Here is a 25,926-nt window from a genome sequence, read left to right on the forward strand (position 1 = left end):
AAGGCTAGATGCCAGCCAGAGCTGTACAGAGGGACATTCTCCTGCCACAGTACGTGGGCCTCGAGCTGCCTGCCTCTCATCACAGCTAATGGCAGCTGTTCCGCTTGCTGGGCCAGCGTGGAGAGTGGAGGGCTGCATGGGGGCGGCCGCCCCCCAACCTCTCAGCAGTTCGCCTGCCTCCTCCTCCTGCACAGGCTGCCCGTGTGTCCCCTGTTCTTCCGGGGGTAGGGGCTGTCAGGCGCTGTCCGTTAACTGCCCCCTTGGGCTAGGGGTGGTGGGTGGGATGGGAGCAGACCTCAGGCTTCGGGGCCCTGTAGGTGGGTGAAGGTGTGGTGGTGGACAGAGCTGGCTGTGGGCAGAGGCAGACTGGCCGGCCTCTGGGAGCTGGGCTGTGGCACCTAAGCTGCCTAGAGATGGCAGAGCCCCACCTGGTCTCTGGGTGCTGGCCCCAAAGCATCCCAGAGAACCGTGTGGGGGAGCTCAGCTCTGGGAGCTGAAGAAACCCACATTAATGTCAGAAGTGAGCCTGGGGGATCCGGCAGGCCTCCGTCTGGGTCTGTTGGAGAAAGAAGGAAAGGCGGGCGGGCGTGCTGTGCTTGCCCTCAGCAAGGTGCTGGTTTGGTGCTGATGGTCGAGGAGGGGGCGCGGGGAGAGAGGACCAGAGGAAAATTCCGTCTAAGGAAACGTCTTAGAGGGCCAGGCTGCAACGCTGAGCTTTGCCAGCTCCTGGGGCCCCTCAGCTGAGCTGAAGACAGGACTGCTCCCCCAGGGCAGCTCAGTGTGGGTATTATGACGGGGATCATGTGACGATGTGAAGGATGTATTGTTGATTTGAATGTATTCATTTATTCCATGTGGCCTTTGAATGCCCCATTTTCATTTTACTCGGGTCACAGAAAAAACCCGGTGCTTTGAGATGTAACCTGCAGAAGCAGAACCGGGAAACCGCACACCACTCAGTCAAGCCTTACAATTTCGAGCAGTCATTTCCTTCACGAGCGGTGGGGCTGAGCCAGTGTACAGGTGGGAATTCCCTGCATTGGTCATTCTCTCTCTTGGCCTTGACCGCCCACAGGTGTCCTCTGTCTGCTGACATTCTGCTGTTTCTCGGGGTGATGCAGGGAGCGGAAGACGCGGGTTGCTCAGTGGTGGGGTGCCAGGTGGGCCCCTGACGAGCTAGTGACCCCTAGTTAGTGACCCACCTCACAACCTATGGGTCAGAGTTACCCATTTATCTGGGTTGTGCCCTTCAGAGAAACCTCGTGACTCAAAGTTTCCTGCATCCACTGTGTTCTTATCTGCCCCGGGGAAAGCGACCACGTAATTATCAGGGTAGGGGTTTAAGTTGAAGGTCAGAGAAGTTCACATCTGAGCATTTCCCACGCAGAGCAATTGTAATAAACACTAACAGGCAAAAGGGGCGAGGCGTTCTTTACAACATTTGGGAACGCACATACCACAACTCAATAAGTATTTATCCAGCGCCGGCTGTGTGCCACACACTGTTGTCGGTTCTGGGATTACGGTGTCGAACAAGACGGGGAGAGCCCCTGCCCTTGCCTCGCTTGCAGTGTGCACAGCGCTGGCCAATAGAACTTTCTGCCAGGATGAAAACCTTCTATGGCATCCCACTCGGCAGCCGCTAACCGCATTGCTGTTACACACTTGAAGTGCAGAACTGAATTTTTAATTTTATTTAATTAATTTAGATTTAAATAGCCACTTGAGTAATGACCATATTGGACAGTTCACATCCAGCAGATGCATACTTTTGAAAACTTTGCAATAGCAATCAGTTATTATTTTCTACTCTTGTCACTTTTTTCATGGTGAACTGCAGTTTCCAGGCTGAGCACTAGGTCTTCTTGCTTTAAGTATTAGGAGCTGCAGGGACAATTCTGTGTCTACCTGGATGGAAAACTTAAAAAAAAAAAAAAAGTGGTGCTACCAGCCTCCTGCATGGGTGCCCTGTGTTTGTGTGCATGTGGGTAGCTGTCTGGTTTTTTGATGCATTGCTTTTGCTCATTTTAAAAAATGATCTTGGTAGGGGGAAAAAACGATGTCAGCCGCAGAGACAACCCTTGTAGTTGAAGCAGGGGTAATTCATGTGTCCCTGGCAGGGTCGGTGACAGTAAGAGTTTTGCAGCCTGCCTGTCACGTTAATTGTATGTTATTAGAGGCCATTAATCTGAGGATTATTAGCATGATGGTTTGTTTGTTTGTTTGTTTTGTTGCGGTACGTGGGCCTCTCACTGTTGTGGCCTCTCCCAGCTCCGGAAGTGCAGGCTCAGCGGCCATGGCTCACGGGCCCAGCCGCTCCGCAGCATGTGAGATCTTCCTGGACCGGGGCACGAACCTGTGTCCCCTGCATCGGCAGGCGGACTCTCAACCACTGCGCCACCAGGGAAGCCCAGCATGATGGATTTTTAAGCAGTTGCCTTGTTGTGGAAAACTTGAATCTGAAGATCAGGGATATACATCAGTAGGTGTTTGGCGTGTTAAGAAGTGGGTCCCCAGGGGATGTAGCAGAATCTTTATTTTCTGAGCGTCTTTGTCTTTTGCCGTTGGGGGGGCCTGTGTGTGAGGAGGGCCATGGAATGTCTTCATCAGTAGGATGTTTCAAGCCCCCAGAGTCTCAAGTTCTAGAAGTTTGGATTCTTTAGAACTCCAAGAGTTCTCTCTCCCTTGAGTTCTCATTGAAGGCCCACCGATCTGTCTGGGGTTGATTTGATCATTCACTCATTTATTTCACTCTCTTTCCTTAAAGTAGCTGAGATCGGCACCTCCCATCTCTTGGAGGACCTGTCCAGGGCCTGGTTGGTGACTTTTCTTTTGCCAAAGAAGTCTGTAAGCAGAGCTGTCTGCAAAGATCGTGTGTTTTCTCATTAACCACCCAGGGCTGGGTTCCCTGGCAGCGCGGAAGCAGATCCTAGCGCCCGAAGGAGCCTCCCTCCATCGAGGACCCGGTCCGGCTGGGCCAGCCTCTGTTTGAGATTCTTAGAGCACTGGGGCCCTTAGGGAGCTCTCTGCATGGGCCCAGCTATGAAGAAGGGCTGACCATTCCCAGGGGGTGGGGGGACACATGGACCTGAGTCGTGTCCTCGTCTCAGGCTCTGCTTTGACCTCCATAGAAATCCCAAAGAGTTTTAAGAGATAGGAACTAGGAGAAGAACCAGGAAGAAATATGAAACTCTGGTCACAGGAGCATCTGAGGGGAGACGGAGTAAACTCCTGTGGTCAGAAGCAGGGAGCTGCAGCGAGCCACCGCTGAGCAAAAGGGTTTGAAATCTGGACACAGCTTTTGCCGTCGCAAATATGAGGAGTGGTGTGGAGGCGGAAGAGAATAGAGACAAGGAAAATTGACCCAGAGGTATTTTGTGGGTGGATGTAACATAGATTGCATACCTGCAATGTGCCGGGCGCTAAGCGCTCTTGAAATGTTTACCGAAGGTGGATTCAACTGCCCTGGTGACTCCCGAAGAGGGCTTGTGTTACAAGACCCTGGGTGTGGAGTTTCAGGGTCGAGTCATGTGGGAAAGAACCAAAGCAGTGATAGTAGCACTGGCGGTGGTGCTGTAATCCTCCTCCTCACTTACTCTTCATAGCAGCCCTGTGAGGGAGGTGACTTTCTCCCCATTTCACAGGCGAGGAGACTGAGGCCTGGAGGGAAAGTGCTCAGCCCAATCACCCTGCAGGTCTGAGGGGAGCCAGGAATATCCTCCGAGCTGCCTAGTTCACAGGCGTGTTTTTCCCCCCACTCCCAAAAGATCATCTTGATGAAACAAAGGTGGGAGAGAGGCAGTCAGTTGAACTGTCCTGTTTGCTGTGATGGGAAATCTCAAGGGAAATTTACCCGGAATCATGCTCAGGCTTAACTGACCCCTAGCTAAGATCCATCTGACATGGCTCTTGGGAGCAGTCGGTCAATGGAACCATCTGGAGTCTTCTGATTTGAGTTTCGGAGGAGAGAGTGAGCGAGCACTTGTAACTTAGGATAGCAGCGTGCTGGAGACGGGCCCTGGCCAGATGGCCGTCTTGCCACGGGAACCCTGGAGTGGGTGCACGGGCGGCTGATCCGGCCAGGCCCTCTGGGGTGTGTGTGTGCAGGAAGAAGGGCCTGTAGTTGTCCCCTCAGCCTGTTTCCCCGAACCCCACGTCAGCGATTCCCCCAGGTGCAGAGAGCGAGGCACATCTACTCGACATCCCTGTCCCGCCTCAAGGCTGGGAACACGCCTCTTCCGACCCTGGAATAAAGCCAGGCAGCCTAGTGATCTAGCCAGGCTGAAACAACGCCTGAGTACCAGATGAGAGTAGAAATCTCAGAGTCCCACTCCTTTGGTGGACTTTTACCGGATGGGAAGAGGGTCCAGCGCTTCCGGCTAGAATGACGTGAGACGTTGGGGAGGGTAACCCTTTCCGCCTGCCCATGCCTGCCAGCATGTGGATAGAGCTGCATTCTGCCGAGATGGGGAATTCAGCCTCCCCTTTTCCTGCCAACTGGTAGCCTCCGTGTGGACGTGCCGTGTCAGTTTACTGGGGCGTTGGCATCCTTGTCGAAGGCAGATGTTGGTGGGTACCTGGGTAAATAAGTATAAATAGTTTTCTTTCTGATATGTGACCGGATTATTTTCCAGTTGATTTCAAGCCTTGGCCCCAAGTGGCCCACAGATCAAAAAAAGATAAGGGTCAGTTACAAGGTTGAGCTCATTCTCCGTCGCCATGGCAACTGACCTCAGGCAACCCTCAGAGGACTACACCCAGCTCCCCAGGTGATATTTTTACTGTCCACACCATCAATCCCAAGCCTTTCAAAACTCAGACTGCCTAATTGTCAGGGTTCTGTTTTGAAGAGGCCCCAGGTCCCCTGTGGGGCCCCAGTTCAGGCTGCCAGAGCTCATTTATAAGCCTTTCTGAAGCATGGGGGACCATGGGATGGGTCCCTCCTGGCCAGAGAGGTCTGGGAAGGTGCCTCTGAAGGGAGGAGGGAGGGCACAGCCCATCCTCCAGGATCGATTAAGAAAATGGGGGCCCAAAATGGGGGCAGCGGTGGTGGGGCATGCCTTCAAGCAATGGTTGGGTGTTCTTGAGTGATGGGAGGCACTGGGCAGCCCCGAGCACCCTGGCACTGAGGGTCTGGGGCCGTGGGGATGCTGAGGTGGCCTGTGGGAGTGTTAGCTGCCCACTGCAGAGTCTCCCCTCCAAAGACACCCTCACCATTTTCATCCCGGTCATGACAACAGGAAAGTGTTTCCCATTGTCGACGATTTCTCAGCCTTCTGTAAAGTGTGGACCAAAAGCAGCTGTGGAAAAGTGTACTCCTTTTTAGACATCCGAAACATACAATCCTGGTGAAGGCAGTGTGATCCCTACGAACCTACAGCTTCATCACAACAGGGTTCTAGTGAGTTCAGCATCCCCAGAAGCCCTTTTATAGAGCTCAGTGCTCCTTAAACTTGAATGCACACCCAGATCATTGGGGCACTTTTAAAATGCAGATTCTCATTCTGTGGGTCTGGGTGGGGCCTGAGGTTCTGCATTTCTGACCAGCTCCCAGGTGATGCCAGAGACCACACCTTGCCCAGCAGGGACGTCGATCCCGGAGGGCAGCTGGGGCCTACTGGGGTGGGGATCCCAAGGTCAGCCCTTGCCCCCGCTTCCAGGCTCCCTGATTTCTGCCTGGCCTCTGGCGAAGGAGCCTGCCTCAGACCCTGTTTCCTCCTTTGCCCCTCGTCAACCCCAGCCCAAATGTCATCCGTCCCCTTTCCTCTTGGCTTGCCTGGGTTCATTTCCTGTGGTATTTAATGACAGATCAATAGATAAACAGCCTGATCTGGCTGCCCAGATATTATGATCTGCCTGCCCTCTTCTCTTCTGCCCAGAGGTCTTTGTTCTTTATAGAGAACAAAGGGCGGAGGTCCCCCTCGGCCCTTGTTTCTACGACCTGTCTGTTTGCGGTTGGTTACGTACTGGCGTGGCGTCAGAGCGGTCCTCTCCCAGGGTCCTCCTCTTGCCTCCTCATTTGTCTGGGTGAATGCTGGGCCCCCTGCCCCTCTTCTTCCTTATCGCCATGTGCCCTGCGTGTGACTGAGCCTGGGCCCCTGCACCTCAGGGGCCTTTACTTGACCTGATCCTTGGGGTGGGCCGTGGGCTCAGCCCCTGGTACTGTGGAATTGAAGTCTGGTGAAGTTCATTACCCGAGCTGGTGACAGGATTTCAGCTCAGCCAGGCAGCCTGTGCACCCCTCTTCAGCTCCCTCCGTTTGCAGAGATGCTGTTGCAGGGACAACGCTGCAGCCTGGGGCTGGCCCAGGCTGTGTCACCGTGGGCACTGCCACCTCCCCTCACCTGGGAAAAGTCCCCTGCGCTCCTGCCACTTGTAGCTGGCGCTGGTGCTGGCAGGGGGGCCCACCTGGCTCAGACGTGGAACGTGGAGGGTGGGTCTGACTGTCCGCCTTCTTGCCAGAGGTTTTTGGGTGATTGAGGAGCCGAGGGTGGCTTGCTAGGTCCCAGGTCTCAAGTCCTGTGGCCTTTTTGGTATTTTCTAAAGCCGGAGAGGGCTGCCTGTGGTGACCAGCATGCACCCCACCCCCGCTTCACTCTGCCACCTCCCTGGTAGGGGCTCTGCCCTCTAAGCTTATTCTCCTCTTCTGTCAGTTGAGGGAGCGCCTCGGTGCCTGCACTCCTGGACCAGGCCATCTTGTGAGGGTCCAAACAGCAAGTTCCTGGAGGCAAGAACAGCTTTTATAAGCCCTCAGTCCTAAAAGTTTCGGGGGGACCACTGGTGTCTGGTCACTGGCATGTACCAGTATCCCCTCCCCATGTTCCAAGCATTGTATTAAGTGCTTTACACAAATCGTTCATTCCCTATTTACTGAGCACCTACTTTGTGCCAGGCCCTGTTCCAGGCACTGGTGACCTAGCAATGAGCAAAATAGCCCTCATGGAGCTTATATTATTCTTTCTGTGTGTGTGTGTTCTGTGTGTACGTATGAAAAAGAGAGTCAGTGAGTTAAAATAAACAATCATCTCTGTACTGTGCCAGATGGCAGTGAGCATTCTCAAGGAAATTCAAGGTGGGTGAGGCTCTAGAAAGGATGGGGTGTGTGTGCTGTCTTTGCCGGGGGGTGTCTGGGTAGGCCTTGGTGGTGGCATCATCTGAGCAGACTCCTGGATGAAGTGAGGGGAGGGGGAGGAAGAGTTGATCTGGAGGAAGGGTGTCTCAGTGAGAGCAGTCGTCCTGTGGCAGAAGAAGCCTGCTTGGCCACCTTACAAAACCCTGTGATGATGCCTCCCATTTTCTAGCAGAAGCAGCTAAAGCTCAGAGAGGTTAACGAACTTATCCAAGGACACACAGCGAGTGGGTGATGGAATGGGATTCAAACCCAGGTGTTTCTGGTTCTAACTTTTGTGTCCTTAATTGCTGCTTCCTGAATGGAGGTAGCAAATCATGTCCCCTGTCTCCACAGGTGGCCGTCACTGGTTCTCTCCTAGAGGGGTATACGCATGAACAACACTGCTCTCAGGGGCAGCTTTTCCCAGTGGGGTCCCTGCTTAGAGAAGGGCCAGGCAGGGCCCACGGCTGTGGTGGGAGCGGGTCATGCTCAGTGCATTAGAGTCCAAGAACAATGCCCCGTCCCCTCCCCACTGCAGCCTGCCCCTCCCTCCCAGGCAGCAAATTATGGCCTCCGAGTGTGTGCCCAGGCCTGCCTTTGACATCAGTGGGGCCCACCTGAGCTTCACCTTCAGGATTCTGATAATCAGCTTTCTCTCCTCCTGGCTTCCCCCAAGACCTGTATGGAAATAAGTATGTGTCTGCCAGGGATCAAATGCTTTTGGAGACAAAAGTCGGTACCGAGGACATTACAGGGAGCTATCATCTCGGCACGATGCTCTTCCACAAAGCCCTCCGCTCCTCTTTTGGGCTGACACAGTTTCAGCCTGAAAGGTTCCAGCAGGCTGACTTGGTTTTAAGCAAAAGCACATCCTATTATTTTTTTGAGAAATGAAGTGTAAAATTAACACTTATTATTCCTGAGCAGAGGAAAAAAATAAAAGAGAGAGAGGGACTCTGGGATTTTCATGCTTGTCGGGTTGTTTGTTGGGCAGTTTGGGTTTTTATTTGTTTTTTTTATTTTTAATTTTTTTAATTTTTTTTTTTTTTTTTTTTTTTTTGCGGTACGGGGGCCTCTCACCGTTGTGGCCTCTCCCGTTGCGGAGCACAGGCTCCGGATGCGCAGGCTCAGTGGCCATGGCTCACGGGCCCAGCCGCTCCGCGGCATGTGGGATCTTCCCGGACCGGGTCACGAACCCGTGTCCCCTGCATGGGCAGGCGGACTCTCAACCACTGCGCCACCAGGGAAGCCCCTGTTTTTATTTTTAAAAAATCATAATAAATCAATAGATTCCCCATGCCAGCCCTGACTTATGGGGACTGGAAGGCATGATTTGGCACAGAAAGCAGGTGAAATCTGCATTTCACTTTACAGATGAGCGGGGCTGCGTAATTCACTTGAGTTGCATGGGTCTCTCTTATGGATGCCTGTCATGTGCTATAAAGAAAAAAAAAAAAGAACAGAAAGAAGAGGAAGCGCTTGTGCATCTTCACTTACAAAATCCTCCAGCCCCACGCCGGGGCGGAGGGGCCTGTGGACTCCCAGACAGCTTTGTCATTCTGCTCCAAGGTGTCGCCGAGCCTGTGTGATCTTATATAATTCAGGAAAGTTACTCTCCGAGGGTGCTGCTGTCTTCAGACCCTGCAACTTGGGATGGAATGAGAGGTTGTCAGCGCCGGTGGGGTGCGAGTGATGGTGACAGTGAGTTCTCTCTATAGCCACGGGCTGGCTGGTATTGGGTCACGGGCACGCAAAGGAGTGTTTGCACACTAACTAGGGCAGCCCCTGCCACCCCTCCCCACTGTTTTCTTGGATTGGCTTTATAGGTAGAGGTGCACGTAATAGCCCCCCCTCAGAGAGCCCCTCTAGCCCCCACCGGTGGGGAGAGGGCCTCGTCCTTCAGGAAGAAGATTTGCAAATCAGAAGGTCTGCCTTCGAGTGGGAGAGGTTCCCAGGTCTATGGGAAGCCCTCAGGCTTTATTATTTTTCACCCACTTTTACTTTTTTGCTTGTTTTATTTTCCCTCTCCTGTCTCCCAGGTTTGACTCTTAAACACGTTAGGTGGGGAGTGAGGAAAGGGACCAGCTCCCGTCGTTGTCTGTCGGGCTCTTGATCTAATTATCCCGGAACCTCACATGGGCACCTGTTTGGGGCTGTGATTTGCTTAAATGGCAGCTGTTTAGGCCCCGGAACCGGCTTGCAGCTCTAGTCCGCCTGACTGTGCACATATTTATGAACATGGGTGCAGGGTGTAGCTGCGTCTATGAATCGGGGGGACCGGCTGATGAATTGCTCAGTGCTCGGAGGACGGAAAGTGACCGTCAGACACGATTTCTCTGATTTATAAGTTGCAGGAGCCGCCTTTGTCCTCTCCCTATTTGTGTATCAGATGGGCACGTCTCCGTTCACAGCCAAGTGGATAAAGGCCCTCACTCGGCAGAGAGCAGTAAATCCTCCTTTGCCATCTCAGCCCAGGGAACCCGCTCTGGCTGGGCAGAGGGAGAGAGACCGGCCAGGGCATCTCTTCTCCATGAGTATTTCCTGAGCCCCTCCTGTGGGCCCAGGTGGAGCCTCATGCTTTGGGGACCAGAGGAGAAGACATTATCTGTGCCTAGAGCCTAGTTGCCAGGATCAGGAAGACTCATAGGATATGGTTAGATGAATCCAGGGTCACTGTGCCCAGCCAGGGGCAACCGTGCAAGCTGGCATAGTCGGGGAGGCTGCCTGGAGGTGGTGTGCAGGTGGGATGCGTAAGGATAGGGAGGGCTTTTTGTATCTTGTTCGGAGTACCACCCCCAGCTGGTTGTGTTACCTCAGCAAGTGGTCTAATCCTCTGAACCCATTTTTTCTCTCCTAGAAATGTGGTTTTCCCAGCAAGCAGGGTTAATTCTGAGAGTCAATTTGTTATAAACTTAAACTTCAGTTAACTATATAGAAACCTCTGTACAGTCATCATTTTCACATACTCTCTGCCTCATTAATGTGCAGGAGATGCCCACATCCTAACAGGGAGGGCATATATAAGGGTGGTATCTCTCTCATTCATTCATTCATTCATTCACTCATTCCTTACTCTGTGCCAGGCTCTGCGAAGCACTGTTTGGGCAGGGGAGGGGGTGAGCAGGGCGTGTGTTGGGGGGTCTTCTGAGGCAGTCCCCCCACACTGGAGGCCATCTCTAATTATGATGAGAGCCTCCCCGAGGGAAGTGGAGGACGTGCGTTGGGGCCTGTGAGGCGAGCGTGCTGAGCCTGCCCTGTGTCCCAAAACTTGTCAATGAATTCCTTTTCCGCCAGTATAAATGGAAGATCAGCTTGAATCTCTGTCGGGTGCATGTGGCCTAGTTGCCGGGGCTCCAGGGGCATGACAAACACCCGGAAGATTCCAGCCAGTGGGCTATGTGGGGCAGGCCCACCTGCACACGCACGTGTGTGTTTGCGCCTCTGCGGTGGGGTGCCGGGCGGGGGTGGGGTGGGGGAAGGCTGGGCCAGGGGGATGCCTGCTGTCCCTGCCAGCCCCTGCCAGGGCCTGGGGACCCAGGGACTCGCCAGGAGCCTCAGCCCATCTGTGTTGGTGTTTTGCCACTGGCAGAGCCCCTCTGCTACCTAATTCTTGCCTTTGAGGGCTAATCGGAGCACCTGGCACCTTTGGGGAGTCTGGTTCCCTGGGGGAGCCCGAAGGGGAGCCTGTGTCCTTAGCTGTCCCAGATAATACTCTCCCCGATACTGGCACGCTTGGCAACAAATACCTATTGAGTGCTTGTTGTGTGCCAGGGGCTGGTCAAAACCCCTTTTCATGTATTAAAGGAGTATTAACTCATTTAATTCTCACATCAACTCTAAGAGGAAGGCTATTTGATGGGGGGGATTGGCTTTTTAAAATATTTATTTTCTTTATTTTTCTGGCTGTGTCGGGTCTTGGTTGTGGCATGTGGGATCTTCACTGGGGCGTGCGGGATCTTTTGTTGCAGCACGTGGGCTCTCTAGTTGAGGCACGCGGGCTCAGTAGTTGCCCTGTGGCATGTGGGATCTTAGTTCCCCGACCAGGGATCCAACCCGCATCCCCTTCCTTGGAAGGCAGATTCTTTACCACTGGACCACCAGGGAAGTCCCAGGATTGACATTGTTTTCAAGCCTGTTTTTCAAAGGCTTTTTAAAAAGCAGTTTTAGGTTTACAGTAAAATCGAGAGGAAGATACAGACTTTCCTTCTATCCCCTGCCCCACATGTGCACAGCCTCCCGCATTTTCAACATTACTCACCATGATGGTACATTTTTTTTGCAAAGATGAACCTAAAGTGAAGCATCATAGTCACCTAAAGTCCATAGTTTTCCTTGGGGCTCACTCTTGGTGTACATTCTATGGGTTTGGACACATGTATAATGATATATACCTATTAGCATAATATCATACATAGTGGCATCATGTCCTAAAATTCCTCTGTGCTCTGCCTATGCATTCCCTACCCGCCGCCAGTAACCACTGAGCTTTTTATTGTCTGTATAGTTCTTCCAGAATGGTTGGAATCATACAATATGTAGTGTTTTTCAGATTGGCTTCTTTCACTTAGTAATATGCATTTAAGGTTCCTCAATGTCTTTTTTTTTAAGCACCGAATAATATTCCATTGTCTGGATGTATCACAGTTTATGTGTCCACTCATCTACTGAAGGATATCTTGGTTGCTTCCAAGGTTTGGCAATTTTAAATAAAGCTACTATAAACATCCATGCACAAGTTTTTGTGTGGACATAAGTTCTCAACTCCTTTTGGTAAATACCAGGGAGTGAGATTGCTGGATCATACGGTAAGAGTATGTTTAGTTTTATAAGAAGCTGCCAAACAGTCTTGCAAAGTGGCTGTGTTATTTTGCATTCTCACCAACAGTGAATGGGAGTTCTGTTGCTCTGTGGAGCAACACCTCACCAGCATTTGGTATTGTCTGTGTTCTGGATTTTGGCCATTCTCGTAGGTGTGTAGTGTTAAGGAAGCTATTATTGAGTATTTTAGAAAAGAGGAAACCGGGGCACAGAGAGGTTACATAACTTGCCCAAGATCATGCAGTAAGTAGCAGAGTCAGGTTCCAACCCTGGATGACATGGCAGTCAGGCTGGGGCGATTCTGCGTCACCACTACTGACCAGTGGGCCGCACTGGTCACTGGTATGGCCCCTTTCATTCTCTCACAGCCCTGTGAGTCAGGGCCTCAGGTGGCCCTCACCTACTGGAAGTGAACTGTTGCCCAGGCCACATGGCTTGAAGAAGAAGCCAGGATTTGAACTCTGCCCTGCTGGTCCTGGGTCGGGGTGCCAGACCTCAGCTCTGCTGGTGGGAAGCTGGCACTCAGGGCACCCTCTCTTCCCTGGGCACCTTTGAGTGAAGGTTTAGGGTCATAGCAGCTCCCAGGTGGGGAGATGGAGCTGTGTTCTGATCTGGAAGCAGCAAAGGGTGTCTGCCCACTGTCCGTGAGCACTGGCTAGACCATCTGTTTAAAAATTTTTTTAAGAGCACTTTACTGTTTTCTGCAATATCTTCCAGGGGCTGCCCATCGCTCTTAGAGTAAAATCCCCAAGCCCTCTAGTGGCCGGCAAGGCCCTTTGCGAAGTGCATCCCTGGGTCCCCACTGTCCCATGCTGTCCCTGGCCGCCCGCAACCATCAGGCACTGTCCCCTTGCTACCATCCACATGGCCCCGCGTGGGCCCACCTCAGGGCCTCGCCCTCGACTCTCCCCTCCAGAGCTCCCTGTGTTCCCTCGTCACCTCCTGACGCTGAGTTATGTGTTGATTGTCTTTATTATCTGTCTCCCCACCACTAGAATGGGGGCTTAGCTCCCCACAGAATCCCCGCCTGGCACACAGTACATGCTCGATGAATGGTCTATTGGATTTTTTAAAATTTTGGTTGGACTCCCTTCCCCATGCGGACCCCATCCTGGGCCCCTCTCCTCTATGAAACAATCTAGGATTCAAGCTACTTGCCTTGTTGCTAGACCAGCAGGAGAAATCACAGCAAATGACACATTCAAGAGCCAGATATTTGGGGCTGGCGCCCCCTGGGGTCTGTTAGCCTTCCGGGAGCTGGACCATCTAGAGCTGGGATGGGTCTGGGCATCCACAGCCCCTCCCCAGCCCTGGTTCTGGGGGTCAGGGAGGGCTGGCCTGGGGTGTACTGGGGGCATGTGGGCTCCTGCAGGAGGACACGGTGTGCAGGGTTGCTGACTGGCCGTGGCTCTCCTTGCAGAGGAAGGCATCAACCATGAGTGTAAGCTGTGCAACCAGATGTTCGACTCCCCGGCCAAGCTCCTGTGTCACCTCATCGAGCACAGCTTCGAGGGCATGGGCGGTACCTTCAAATGTCCCGTGTGCTTCACAGGTAAGTGTGCCCGGCGGGGAGCACGTGGGGAGAGGGAAGGGACCCAGGGGCCCAGCGCTTCAATCCCTGGCCCTCAGCATCTGGCCCAACGTGGCCCCGGAGCTCACGGGGAAGCCCCGAGGGATCCGCAGCCCTATTGCTCCGCCTGCCTCTCCACGTAGAGCTGACCCCGGCCCCCCGTTTCGCCCTCTGCTCTCTCCTCTTCGGCAGCGTGGGTCCCTAGCCCTCCTCCCACCCCTGCACTCAGCTGCTGCCCCGCTTTTGCCCACCCAGCCTTGCCCTTCCTTGCAGTTGGCCCTTCACGGGCCCCAGGCTCGTCTCTGAGCTCCGTCCTGCACCAGTGGGGTTCCCCCTTCGCACACCTCCTGTCTCCCCCTCCTCCCTGGCCTGTCCCAGCCCCTGCTTCATCCGTGCTCCAGGCTGGAGGGGTCAAGGGCAGCTCTGCCGGCCAAGTCCCCAGCCCCCAGACTGGCTGCCGGCCCAGGCGAGTGGCGGTCCCGGCCTGAGGCGAGTCTCAGGGGCTCTGCCGGCCCCCCTCCTGCTGCCCAGATGGCAGCCGGTGTGCGTGGGGGAGGCTGGCCTTCCCCTGCCTCTCCCTGACATCTGTCGTCTGCCACGGCGGGAAGCCCACCCTGGGGAGGGCGCCTGGCAGGAGGGGATCTCTGAAGTGCTCACCTCCCAGACACACAGCTGCTTCAGGGCCACCTCCTCTGTGCGCCCTGCGTCCGGACCACATGGAGGATACAGCCACCGGGAGGCCGGGGCTGTGACCTGTTCTGTGACAGGCCCGAGGAAGGGGCCCCGCAGCGGGGAGCGCCCCGCACGCTCACACCCCTCTGGGCTTCCCGGGAGTCTTGGCACACACTGGTGCCTCTTCCCTCTCAATCCCTCCATCTCAGGGGCCCCCACCCATCTGTTACCATCCCACTCTGTGAGCTGGGTCGGGGGCTGGCACCAAGGGGCCTCAGTTGCCAGGTCTGCCCATCCAGGACACGGGGGCCCCTGTGTGGGGATCCGAGGATGCTGACAACCTCAGCAAGATGAGTGATTCCTGTTAATTGAGTACCTTCCTGTACTAGACACTGTGCTGAGCTTATTTAAATCAAATCTCAGCTCTGCCACCTGCAGAGTGAAACCTAGGACAAGTCACAACATTCCCAGTGCCTCAGTTTTCTCTTCTTTAAAATGGGGATAGCAGCAGTGCCCGCCTTGCAGGCCTATGTGTATTCAAGGAGCCCACATTTGGAAGGTATCTGGCAAATGGCGATGATGAAGACGATGACATTCATTGGGCTAATTATGTGCCAGGCCATCTTTTTAAGCGTTTTGCAAGTATTAACCCATTTGATCCTCCCAGCCACCCAGTGAACTACAGACTTTAATGATCCTCATTTTTCAGGAAACGAAGCCCAGAGAGGTTACGTGACTTGTCCAGTGTTGCACAGCCTGTAAGTGGCAGAGTTCAGCTTCACTGGCTTGAGCCCTCTCTAGCGTGTGCCAACAGTGTTTCCAGTAGCCCATTGTTTGGCCACCGTGTCCATGCCTGGGTGATCCCCACTTGGGAGTGGTGTGGAGCAGCTGCTCTGGTTGGCCGGGCCCGTGTTCCCAGTGTCTGGCCCCCTGATGGCCATGTCCATGTCCATGTCCAGTTTTCGTCCAGGCCAACAAGTTGCAGCAGCACATCTTTGCTGTGCACGGGCAGGAGGACAAGATCTACGACTGCTCGCAGTGCCCACAGAAATTCTTCTTCCAGACCGAGCTGCAGGTGAGTGCCCTTGTCTGCTGCACACACCCCTCCTGGGGCTCTTTGGGGCTCCCATTGGCACTGAGGATCTTGGGGTGAATCCATGATGGTGGGATCTTGTACTCAGCAGCCCCACCAGCCGCGAAAGCAACAGGCCCTGGACTTGTGCTTGTTGGTCTGGAGCCAGTGGCTGCCCTCCTGGCTGGCTGGTATGGGGTATGGCCTCCAGGCCTCGCTGGTCCAGCGTTCTCAGGAGAGCTGGACCATAGCAGCTGAGCCTGGAGCCAGAGTCGGAACGGTTAACATTTGTGCTGTTTCCGTTGCAAGTCCCTTCCCCTCTCAGGGATTTCATTTCCTCACTGGTATTACATGATGATGTTCCACTGGACTTTGGATCTATGGCTGGTGGCCTGTGTGGCTTGCCTGGGGCTGTGTGTGGCCGGAAGCTGGATCCGGGATCTTGGAACCTCCAACATGCCCAGGAAAGCTAGAAAAGTGAGAGCAATGGGTACCGTTGGGCCCCAACTCAGAGGAAGGGATACTTGCCAGTGGTCCTGAGGCTGATGTGGCCTTCAGATGGGGCGCCACAGCCCTACAGCTTCCTCAGCCCCCCATCCAGGGCCTGCAGTAGCTGAGAGGGCCCTTGGGAAAGGAAGCGGCTGTGGTGGGCTTCCCAGGGCTCCTGTAGCCCACTCCCCTCGGCATCCCGCGGGCCCCTTCCCACCTGTTACTGGTTTTTGGGGACCTAGATCTGTGTGCAGGTGAAACCACCTTCTCATGCACCGGTTTTTGCAAGAAACTCTTTTAACGCTGGAGAGGTGACATGCTGTCACAGAAATACCACACACACACACACGCACACACACAAACACACACTGCACACACAAAGGAAAGTTCCACACACACAGTCCCTATGCACACACACAGAGACATCATTTTCAGAGTAACACCACACACACACAGCATAACACCACACCCCAAAAGAATTAACACTCAGGCATCCACAGAAGTACCACACGTACACACAGACATGCCGGAATATCACATACTGAGAATAACACTAAATAACACTGTTTTCAGCTGGGATGCAAGTTAGGTTCTGCTGCAGGAACAAACATCCTCTAGCCCTGTCTTCAAGTAACAAGGACTTATTTGTTGCCTGTGTGATGTATCAGGTGGCGGGGGAGGAGCTCTGCTCACGATAGTGACCTGGGCCGATGGCGGGTTCATCTCCTCTCATGTTTGCGTGGTCACCGAAGCAGGGAGGGGAGGGGGTGGCGATCGCAGACCGCTTTCAAAGCTTCACTGGGAAGCGACCCACATCTCGCTCCCACATTGTCTTGGCCAGAGCCCTTCAGGTGGCCATGCCCAGTGTCAAAGGGGCGAGGGAGGGAATCCCCCAATGCCTGGAAGGAGAGGAGAGCTGGCGTTCCTCACAGCCCTACCCCCAAGGACTCGCACACACTATGGCCCACCGGGTTTGTCTGCCCACCCTGTACACCTTGCCTGCACCCCCATGCAGGTGCTGATCCTGCATTCAGCTGCGTGCTTCAAGGCTGCAGCCACAGCAGGGTCATAATGTCGCTGGAGGGCAGCAGTGGTGGCCCTCTTCTGGGACTGAAGGGGTGTAGCCATGCCTGTTGCAGGGTAGCCCGCTTCACTGCGCTATAGCCCGTGCACTCAGCCAGGCCTGGACCCATCCTGTCTGCACGGCTGCTGACAGCCATCACCCAGAGGAAGTGAAAACAGGCCCACAGAGGGCACAGGAGGGATTCACCATCCGACAGTCAGGGTCCTGTTCCCATGGGCTGGTCCCGGGCCTGGGCCTGGCGGACAGAGCAGACAGGCTTGGCCTCTGACCTTGAACTGTACCAGGTGGATGGCTGGAAAGCCCATTTCTTTTCACTCTTCGGGCAGCCCCTCTGAGTTCCTGTAAGTCCTGTACCCCTCACACAACGTTCATTCCATCTCAGTGTGGGACAGGGTTATGGACCCAGGCCCAGAGAGGGGATTCTGCTATGAAATGACCGCCAGCAAGGTAGTGACCACACCCAGGGCCCACTGCCGTCTCCCCATCGATCCACAAGCTGAGTGTGTACCTCTGTGCTGAGGCCTGTGAGGGAACAGCTAACTGCCCTCTCATTTGACCAAGGGGACTGGTGCCACTCCTGATCGGCATCTGTCCAGGAAGCCTTGCTCGTGCACGGGCTATGCACCCTTCACCCTATCTCCAACCGCCTTACCAGCCTGGCCTAGCTACCAAAATGGGCTCCAAGTCCCCAGACAACTGAAGCTTTTTATAGCCCAACATGGCAGGCCGCTTTTAAACGCACTAGCTCACATAAACTATGATTCACTTAAACTTCGGGCTTGCTCAGCCCTCTGGTCCCCCCACATTGTCCTGGATGCCAAGAGAGGGATGACTGCTCTGCTTGTTGGCTTTGAGGTTTTTCCCAGAGAAACTTCCCAGTCCTGCCTTTTTCAAGCTTCATCAGCATTCCGTGCCAGAGGCCTAGCTCGTGATGCACAGGTGTAGGTAGCTGTGGTTTCAAGCCAGATCTTGCTTCGACTGCATCCGCCTGGGGCTGCAGACGTCCCAGGCACCAGAATGGTTTGTGTGAGCTGATGATTCCCTGGGTCACCCCATCAACCTTTAAGGCAGATCCTCAAATGCCAAGAACCTCACTAAATTATAGCCTTAACGAGTCACTATTTTCTGCAATTAATGATTTTAATTACAGACCATTTAAATATGGAAGTGTTGTAGCAATGCCAAATCTATGCAAATAATGGCTTTCGTTAAGTAACTTGAGGAACAATTTTTTGGTGTTTTGAGAGAAGGGTTTTTCAGGCCTTGAAAATTTCATCGTCATTAACGCTGAAGCTGGGGCTGGCAGACGAATGGGTTATTTCCCTAGAGTGACATGTGGGGGCTTGGGGGGTGCAACAGGAGACAGGGCCTGGCCCTTGCTGGGGCCTTGAGTGGCTCTCCAGTCTGTATGTCATGTAGGTCCAGTGGGGAGACTAGGGCAGCTAACGTTGGTAGGCACAAGTGACTCTGGGCTGAGAGGTCTTGAGAAGATGTGAAATTTAGGATTGTTCTCACTGTAGGAGCTGACTTCCTGCTGTGGATATAGAGGTAATAGGGGTAGGATTGGTCTCTGGAGGGCTTGGTCTGTGTCAGAGTGATATGCCTGCCTCCAAAGGGAGTGTTCTCTTAAGATGCATTAATAGGAGTTGTCAGAAAGAGGGAGGTGCAAGTCCTGTTTGATTCTGAGTTCGCCTGGCTCTGCCCAGAGACTGATTAATTTAAAGAACTTTGGACAAACCAGGGCACATTCATTGATTAGGTGCCTGAGAGGGAACTCAAGTTGCTCTTTATTTGTTCAAAGCATGTAGATAGAGGGCCCATTATGTACAGACACTAGATCTAGGAACTGACAAGACAGTGGTGAGTGAGACAGAGAAACACCCATAGGACCTACATTCTGGAGGGATTGATAGACACTTTCCAATAGTGGTCAATGACATGAAGAAAATAAAACCAGGTAATAGGCTAGAGCATAATGGGAGCGAGGTTGGTTACAGCTTGGTGAGTGTGGTCAGGGAGGGCCTCTCTGAGGAGGTGGCATTTGAGCTGAGGTCTGGAAGGTGAAAGGGAGAGAGTGTGTGGAAGAGAGGCATGAGTGCAAAGGCCCTGTGGCCAGTGCAAGCCAGGTGTGTTGCTGGAACAACAGAAGGTGACAATTGGCTGAAGCACAGTGAGTGGGTGGGGGGTGTGAAGGGGGCCGGTGGGTGGAGGCAAGGTCATGGCAAGTTTCATAGGACAGCAAAGCTATTTGGATTTTGTCCCCATTGTGATGGGAAACCGCACATCACAATGGGAAGACATATTATCCGATTTACGTCCTGAACCCAAATTGAGAGACACTTACTATTAAGAGAATGAAAAGTCCCAGGCAGGGAGAAGATATTTGCAAATCACATATTTGATAAAGGACTTGTATCCGGAACATATTTTTTTAAAACTCTCAAAACTTGATAATGAGAGGGAAAATCAACCCCAAAAAAAGAGCAAAAAATTTCAACACTTCACCAAAGAAGACATATAGATGTTCAACATCGTTAGTAATTAGGGAAGAACAAATGAAAACCATGACATGATGCCACTATACACCTAGTAGAATGACTAAAACAAAAGCAAAAAACCGACGAGTGCCAGCCAGGGCGTGGAGGATCAGTTGGAGCTCTCCTACATCGCTGGGGAAATGCAAAATGGTACAGCCACGTGGCAAGATAGTTTTTGAGTTTTTTACAACGTTAAACATATAGTTAACCTATGACATAGCAATCCTGCTGCTGGGTGTTTATTCCAGAGAACTGAAAACACGCTCATCCAGAAACCTCTACATGAATGATGTAGAGCTTTATTTATAATGGCCCCAAACTGGAACCGCCCCCGCCCCCCGCAGTGGTCCCTTCCCTGGTAAATGAACAGACAGATGTATTTACATTCATACCATGGACTACTACTTGGCAATAAAATGCAACTGCTCATACACACAACAACATGCGTGAATGGTAAATGGCAAGTGAAAGAAGCCAGACTCAAAAGGCTCCATACTGTGTGGTTCTATGTGCATGATATTCTGGAAAAAGGCAAAAATACTGGAATAGAAAAGAGACCAAGAATTGCCAGGGGCTGGGGGTCGGGAGAAGAAATAGGGATGCCTGAACAAGGTTCGTCTAAACACACACACAAACGCACACACAAAGACATATCCACCCCACTCAGCCCAGGCAGGGTGCTAGGCTCCGGGCATGCAGCTTGGTTTCAAGGAGCTTTCAGGGGGCTAGTTCACCAGGAGAAGACTTGGCTGGATTGCAGGGGGAGCGTGGGGACAGTCGTCTTCAAGCGTTTGGTTTTTTAAAATTATTTATTTTATTTATTTATTTTTGGCTGCGTTGGGTCTTCGTTGTTGCACACGGGTTTCTCTAGTTGCGACGAGCAGGGGCTGCTCTTAGTTGTGGTGCACGGGCTTCTCATTGCGGTGGCTTCTCTTGTTGTGGAGCAGGGGGTCCAGGCACGTGGGCTTCAGTAGTTGTGGCACGTGGGTTCAGTAGTTGTGGCTCACGGGCTGTAGCGCGCAGGCTCAGTTGTTGTGGCGCATGGACTTCGTTGCTCCGCGGCATGTGGGATCTTCCCGGAGGGAAGCCGTGTCCCACACGTGTTCGAACCCGTGTCCCCTGCATTGGCAGGCGGATTCTTAACTACTGAGCCACCAGGGAAGCCCTTCAAGTGTTTTAAGCTCTGCTGGGATGAGGGGGTCCTCAGCGTGCTTCCAGTGTCCCCCAGACTTCCGGTAGTGGGCAGAGACTCGGGACGTGGATTTTCTTCTCTGACAGTCAGACTCAGGCATCACTCTCCAGGGTTAGCTCAAGCAAGATGGGATTTAACTTGTAGGGACACAGGCGTGGCTTTGGATGCCAAGAGCAGGAAGTGTGGAGTTTTCAGCTGTCCAGTTCCCAGGAACCAAGTGCTCTTTATGAAGGCAGGGGCCTTCCGCCTCTGCCTCTATCTGGCTCGCGTCGTGTTCTCTCTCTGCAGCCTGACTCTCCGGGCTCCTCTATACGAGGAGGAAGCACCGCTGCAGCTCCTGTCATTTCTGCTGAGACAGACACACCCGGTTATTTCAACAGGTGTGTCTTTAGTGTGGGGATGTCGTTACACAAGTAGCCGGCAGCAACACCCAGCTCACCCAGAAATGGTGACTGTGGGTAACAGTTGGTGTGCAGGCAACAGGTTCTAGGTCTTTGGAGCGGGAATCTGATGGTTGCACTCAGGTCAGCTGTCCAAACCTGCTCCAGTGAGCTGTGGCCCTAGGTGGGGCCACTCAGTGCCAGCCATCGGGGGAAGGGGAGTATGGGCTGGTAGACACCACAGATAGCCACTACGAGGGAAAACTGTCTACACGTGGAAGAAATGGAAGGTGGTGAAGTCCCTGTCAGTAGAGGTGCGTAAACAGAGCCCTTGTCTGAAATGCTGCAGAGGGAGAGGCTGCGAGCACACTCTTTGTGAGAATGGCTCTGCATTTGAAGCCTTGCTCCATCATTCATCAGCTGTGGGTCTCAGTTTCTTTATCTGTAAAATGGAGTATTAATAGTTCCTACCTCGTGGTCGTGTCATAAAGCCCTTGGCACAGCGGGTGGCACGTAGGAAGAGCTTGGTTATTACTAACACCTACCTGTTTTTAGTATCATTTACTTTTATTATTATTAGAATTGTTAGCATTAGTAGTAGTAGTATATTACTAGCATTAGCCATTTTAAGATCAGAAGACTTTTTAGGGTCCCCTCCATTTGGGGCTTGCTGTGATTTCATGATTTCTGGCCTGAGTTGGAACAAAGTGAGATTCCAAATCCTTCCTTCTGTGGCACCCAGCCAAGTCTCAAGGCCATGGGCACCGGAGGCCCCCAGTGGGGCATGGGAGGTGCTGGGTGCAGAGCAGTGAGGCAAGGGGGGAAGGGCACGGAGTGGGGGCCGGAGGTGGGGACTTCAAGTCCCCCTTTCTACATGTTTCCGAGCGCCTTTGTCCCAGGCCTTTTCTCTGGACCCCGTTTTCCTTAGCTGTGCCCGGGCTTGGTGGAGGGAGGTATGCAGATTTGGTTGGGGATGTGAGACAACCCTGTAAACCACAGACCCCGAAAATGTCAGGGCTGTTGGCCTTGCATTTCCAGCCTCAGGCCTCAGCAGATGAAGGCCCGGGGCCCTGTGGGCCCCTTGCCAGGGGTTAGCTGACCTGAGGGGAGGGAATGGCTCTGCCCGCCCAGCCCAGCTGTCTCTGAGTCCCCGTGGACACCTCTGTGCCCACAGACACTGGCAGGGATGGCATCGCCTTCTCTCCTTCCCAGCAGCCTCACTGCATCCCGTTCTTCATTATCGCTGAGGGAAGCCATGAGGGGGCACGCCGATTCCCAGCCATACGTGGCTGGCCTCTGACAGGCGGACAAGCTCCTCCCCAAACTGGACAAGAAGTAGTTATAACGGCCACCACCCTGGGTGGATCCCTAGTGTGGGCCAGGTCCTGTCTTAAGCATTTTGTGTGGATTGCCTCAACACAATCCCGTGAAGTAGGCACCCTTATTCCCATTTACAGATATGGAAACTGAGACTCTCAGAGGTTAAGTGATTTGCCCAGGGTCACTTGCAAATGGCAGAGCCACAAGCAAAACCAAATTGTCTTCGCCACCAAGGCAAACAGAAACCCTCCAAAGTTTAAATGAATTGCCATTTATATGAGCTAATAGATTTAAATGAGACCTGCGGTGCTGAACTATAAAAAGCCTGTGTCAGGGGACCCGGAAACGATTTTAGTAGTTGGGCCAAGCAGGTAGCGCAAATAGCGGTAACAGGGGATGCAAAAGAAACTCCTTGCGGGTGGACCCAGGCAGAAGCGCCCTGGGGACCGTTATGCGGAGCCAGGCCTGTAGCCGTGTGCGTAAGGCTGGAGCTTGAGGCCAGGAACCTGCAAATTTTCTTGCAAGGAGCAAGGGGGTCAGTTCAGCTCAGGCCAGGCTTGGGGAGAGGAAGGATGGGGTCCAGTCGTGCAGACAGGAACCTCAGAAGACCTCACGCTTCCTGGCGCTGTCTCTGAGTCCCCGTGGACACCTCTGTGCCCACAGACACTGGCAGGGATGGCATCGCCTTCTCTCCTTCCCAGCAGCCTCACTGCATCCCGTTCTTCATTATCGCTGAGGGAAGCCATGAGGGGGCACGCCGATTCCCAGCCATACGTGGCTGGCCTCTGACAGGCGGACAAGCTCCTCCCCAAACTGGACCTTCCCACCTACGGCAGCTTTGCCGGGTGCTGTCACGGGAGGCTGAGCCAGAGAAAGGTCTCTTGATGGTGGAACGTCTGGCATCCTGCAGACCTCTGTGATGGGGCTGGGCTGGGCGCGGGGAGCAGCGGGCCTGCCCCGTGCCCTGGAATCTAGACTCCCTCATCGACAAAGCAAGGGGCCGCAGGAAGCGCATCCAGAGCTGGCCTGCAGCGGCAAAGCGGCCAGCCTGGCGTTGAGCAGGCGCATTTAAAGGATTAGCTCATGCTGTTTGCTTGTGTGTGCCTAATCATGCCGCTGCCAGCTAAATGATTACAATTGATTAAAAGCAAAGCTAGGTATTCTAACTAGCAACCTGGAGCCCTTCTGATGGGGCAAGCTGGGCCCTGCCTGGAGGAATCCTGGTACCCAGCCAGAGGGAGCTGTCTGTGAGCCAGGGGGCACGGTCTGAGCTCCAGGGGCACCCCTCCTTCTTAGCCTTTGTGAACATTTGCTTTGACCCTTTCCCTCATTCCATTTTCGTTTCACGAACATTTACTGAGTACCTATTATAGGTGCCATCGCGGGGGCCTGGGCTGCAGCTGTGAACCGGTACACAAGGTCCCTGTTCTCACAGAGCCGATGGTCTGCGGGAGACATTGACAATAAGTCAGTAAATACGTGAACGAGGTCGTTTCAGACTGTGGAATTTTGAAGACAGTAAAACTGCTTTGGGACAGAAAGTGAAGTGTGTCTGTGTGCATGTGTGTCGGGGCAAGGAGGAGGGGACGTTGGGGGTGAAAAATCAGATCAAGTGGTCAAGAAAGGCTGGTGTTTCAACTGAGTCCTGAAGGTTGAGAAAGAGCCAGTGCAGGGAAGAGCCGGGGGAGCTTCCAGGAAAGGGAACAGCCAGTGCAAAGGCTCAGAGGCACGGATAGATTTGGGGAGTCCAAAGAACAGAGAAAAGGGCGGTCAGGCTGGAGAGGGGTGAGCACCTTCTTGCTTCATTCTTCTGGGTTGTTCTTGGCTTGGCTTCTGGGACGCATGTACCCCTGCTGAGCCTTCTGCTTGAACACCCTTCCCTTCTTCTCGGTCTTCAGGCCCCAGCTCAAGTGGTCCCTTCTCTGAGAAGCCCTCCCTGATTCTCCCTCCTTGGGCTTCTCCGGCCCTGCATTTAACGCCCTGATCCCTTTGCCTATACAGACTACAACAATTATGTCTACACCTGACTTCCCATTCTAATGTGAGTTTTTGGGGGGTGAAGCCTCTTTCTGCTATCCATCCATCCATTCATCCATCCATCCATCCATCCATCCACCATATGTTTTACCATATTTGTCTTTAGCTCCTAGAAAGTAGGAAACAAAGGGAAGAGAACACAAACAAGGAAAGGAGTAAAAGAAGGAGAGTTGCAACTGCAGATTCTAGGAGCCCATTTTTTAAATTCCTGGTCCTTATAAGATGGGTAACCAAGGAGCCAGTTTCCTTGCCTCTTTGCACTGCTGCTGTCAGAACCAGCCGGATAATTATAACTAATAATAATTAAAAATTGAAAGTGCTCTAGGCACATACTTAGCATTTGACTCTTTGGCTGAGCTTTCCGTGAGCAGCAGCGTCTTCCTCTTTCCTGTTTTAAAGACAGCCCAGTCTGTGTCATCCACCACTGCAGGGAGAGCAGGGCCTGGCTGGGCTTGACCTGGGGGAACGAGAGGGAGGTGCCTGGTGACACCCAGCAGTGGCTCTGGGCAGTGAGAACCGATTGCTGGCATTGGAGTCCTCCCCAGATTGCCCCTCCTCCATTGTTTTCTATTGCAGACACTTGCACCTTTCTGGCCTCAGTTTCCTTGAGTGTACAATGGGGTAGGATCTATTGCCTCAGGTTTTGTGAGGATGGACAGTTCATGGGCGGAAAAGCACTTGGTGAGCACTTAGAATATAAAGCTTCCTGGAGGTAATTACTGTGCTTTTCAGGGTGTGATCCCTTTGTGTGTCCTGCCTTCCCCACTAGGTCAGGAAGCCAGAGCCCAGCACAGCCCGATATCCATTAATCGTGGCAACATGGTGTGGCGTGCCCACACAGCCTGGCTGCCAATCCCAGCCCCACTACCGAGTGGCTCTGTGACCTTGAGCAAGTCACTGACCCTCTCTGGGTCTCAGCAAATGGAGGGTAATGACAGTGCCTGAAAAGCCTTCAGCTCCGGGTCTGGTCAGAGTCCAGGTTTGGTGAGCATCAGCCAGTGTTGTCGTCGCTGCTGTGACCCGTGGGCTTCAGTTCACTCCTTCACGACTCGTTCCTTCAGCCCGTCATGTGTGGATGTGCTCAGTGCAGCCCACAAGATTTGCTGAGCACCTACTACGTGCCAGGTGTGTGCAGGTTCTGGGGACACACAAAGGCCTGTGTCCCTCAAGTGCTGCCTGGAGAGGAATAGGGAACCACTGAGGACAAACAGGCAGAGTACTGATTCCATGTTTGCGGCGTAACCTAGTGTAATGTATGCAATAAAGCATAGCATCATAGCAATCATGCGGTGTGCTAAGTCTCACACAACAGGACTGCTGTACCCAGCAGAACCTGCAGCCGGGCCCCATGTGACATCGCAGGAGGCCTGGGCTGTGACCCTTCCTCTCTTTGTCTCCAGGCTTGTCTGTCTGTGTCTCTTAGTTTATTTACCCTTGAGTGGGGCAAGGCCTTTCCTGCTCACAGTAAAACGTACCACCCTCAGCAGCAGCGTCCTGTGTCACCACTGCCACCACTTGGGGCAGCCGAGCCTCCCAAGGGGCCATGAGTGCAGGTTTAGGGTCTACGTCTGGAGAAGACTGAGCGGTGGGCAGTGACTCTGCTTCTTGTCCTTCTGAGGCCCAGGCACAGGCCTGAGCCATTCA

The 25,926-nt window shown here is 53.3% G+C and overlaps 1 protein-coding gene across 1 annotated transcript in view; it reads left to right on the forward strand.

Moving 5' to 3' along the window:
* ZNF423 (zinc finger protein 423) overlaps positions 1-25,926 on the forward strand; it is a 336,656-nt gene that overhangs the window by 291,175 nt on the left and 19,555 nt on the right. Inside the window, exons 6-7 of the mRNA XM_081217128.1 lie at positions 13,350-13,481; positions 15,131-15,246. Of these exons, the coding sequence (XP_081073254.1) occupies positions 13,350-13,481; positions 15,131-15,246 (248 nt within the window). The remainder of the gene's footprint in view (positions 1-13,349; positions 13,482-15,130; positions 15,247-25,926) is intronic.

Source organism: Mesoplodon bidens (assembly GCF_964165515.1).
Source record: "Mesoplodon bidens genome assembly, chromosome: 18".
In the NCBI taxonomy this organism is placed as follows: domain Eukaryota; kingdom Metazoa; phylum Chordata; class Mammalia; order Artiodactyla; family Ziphiidae; genus Mesoplodon; species Mesoplodon bidens.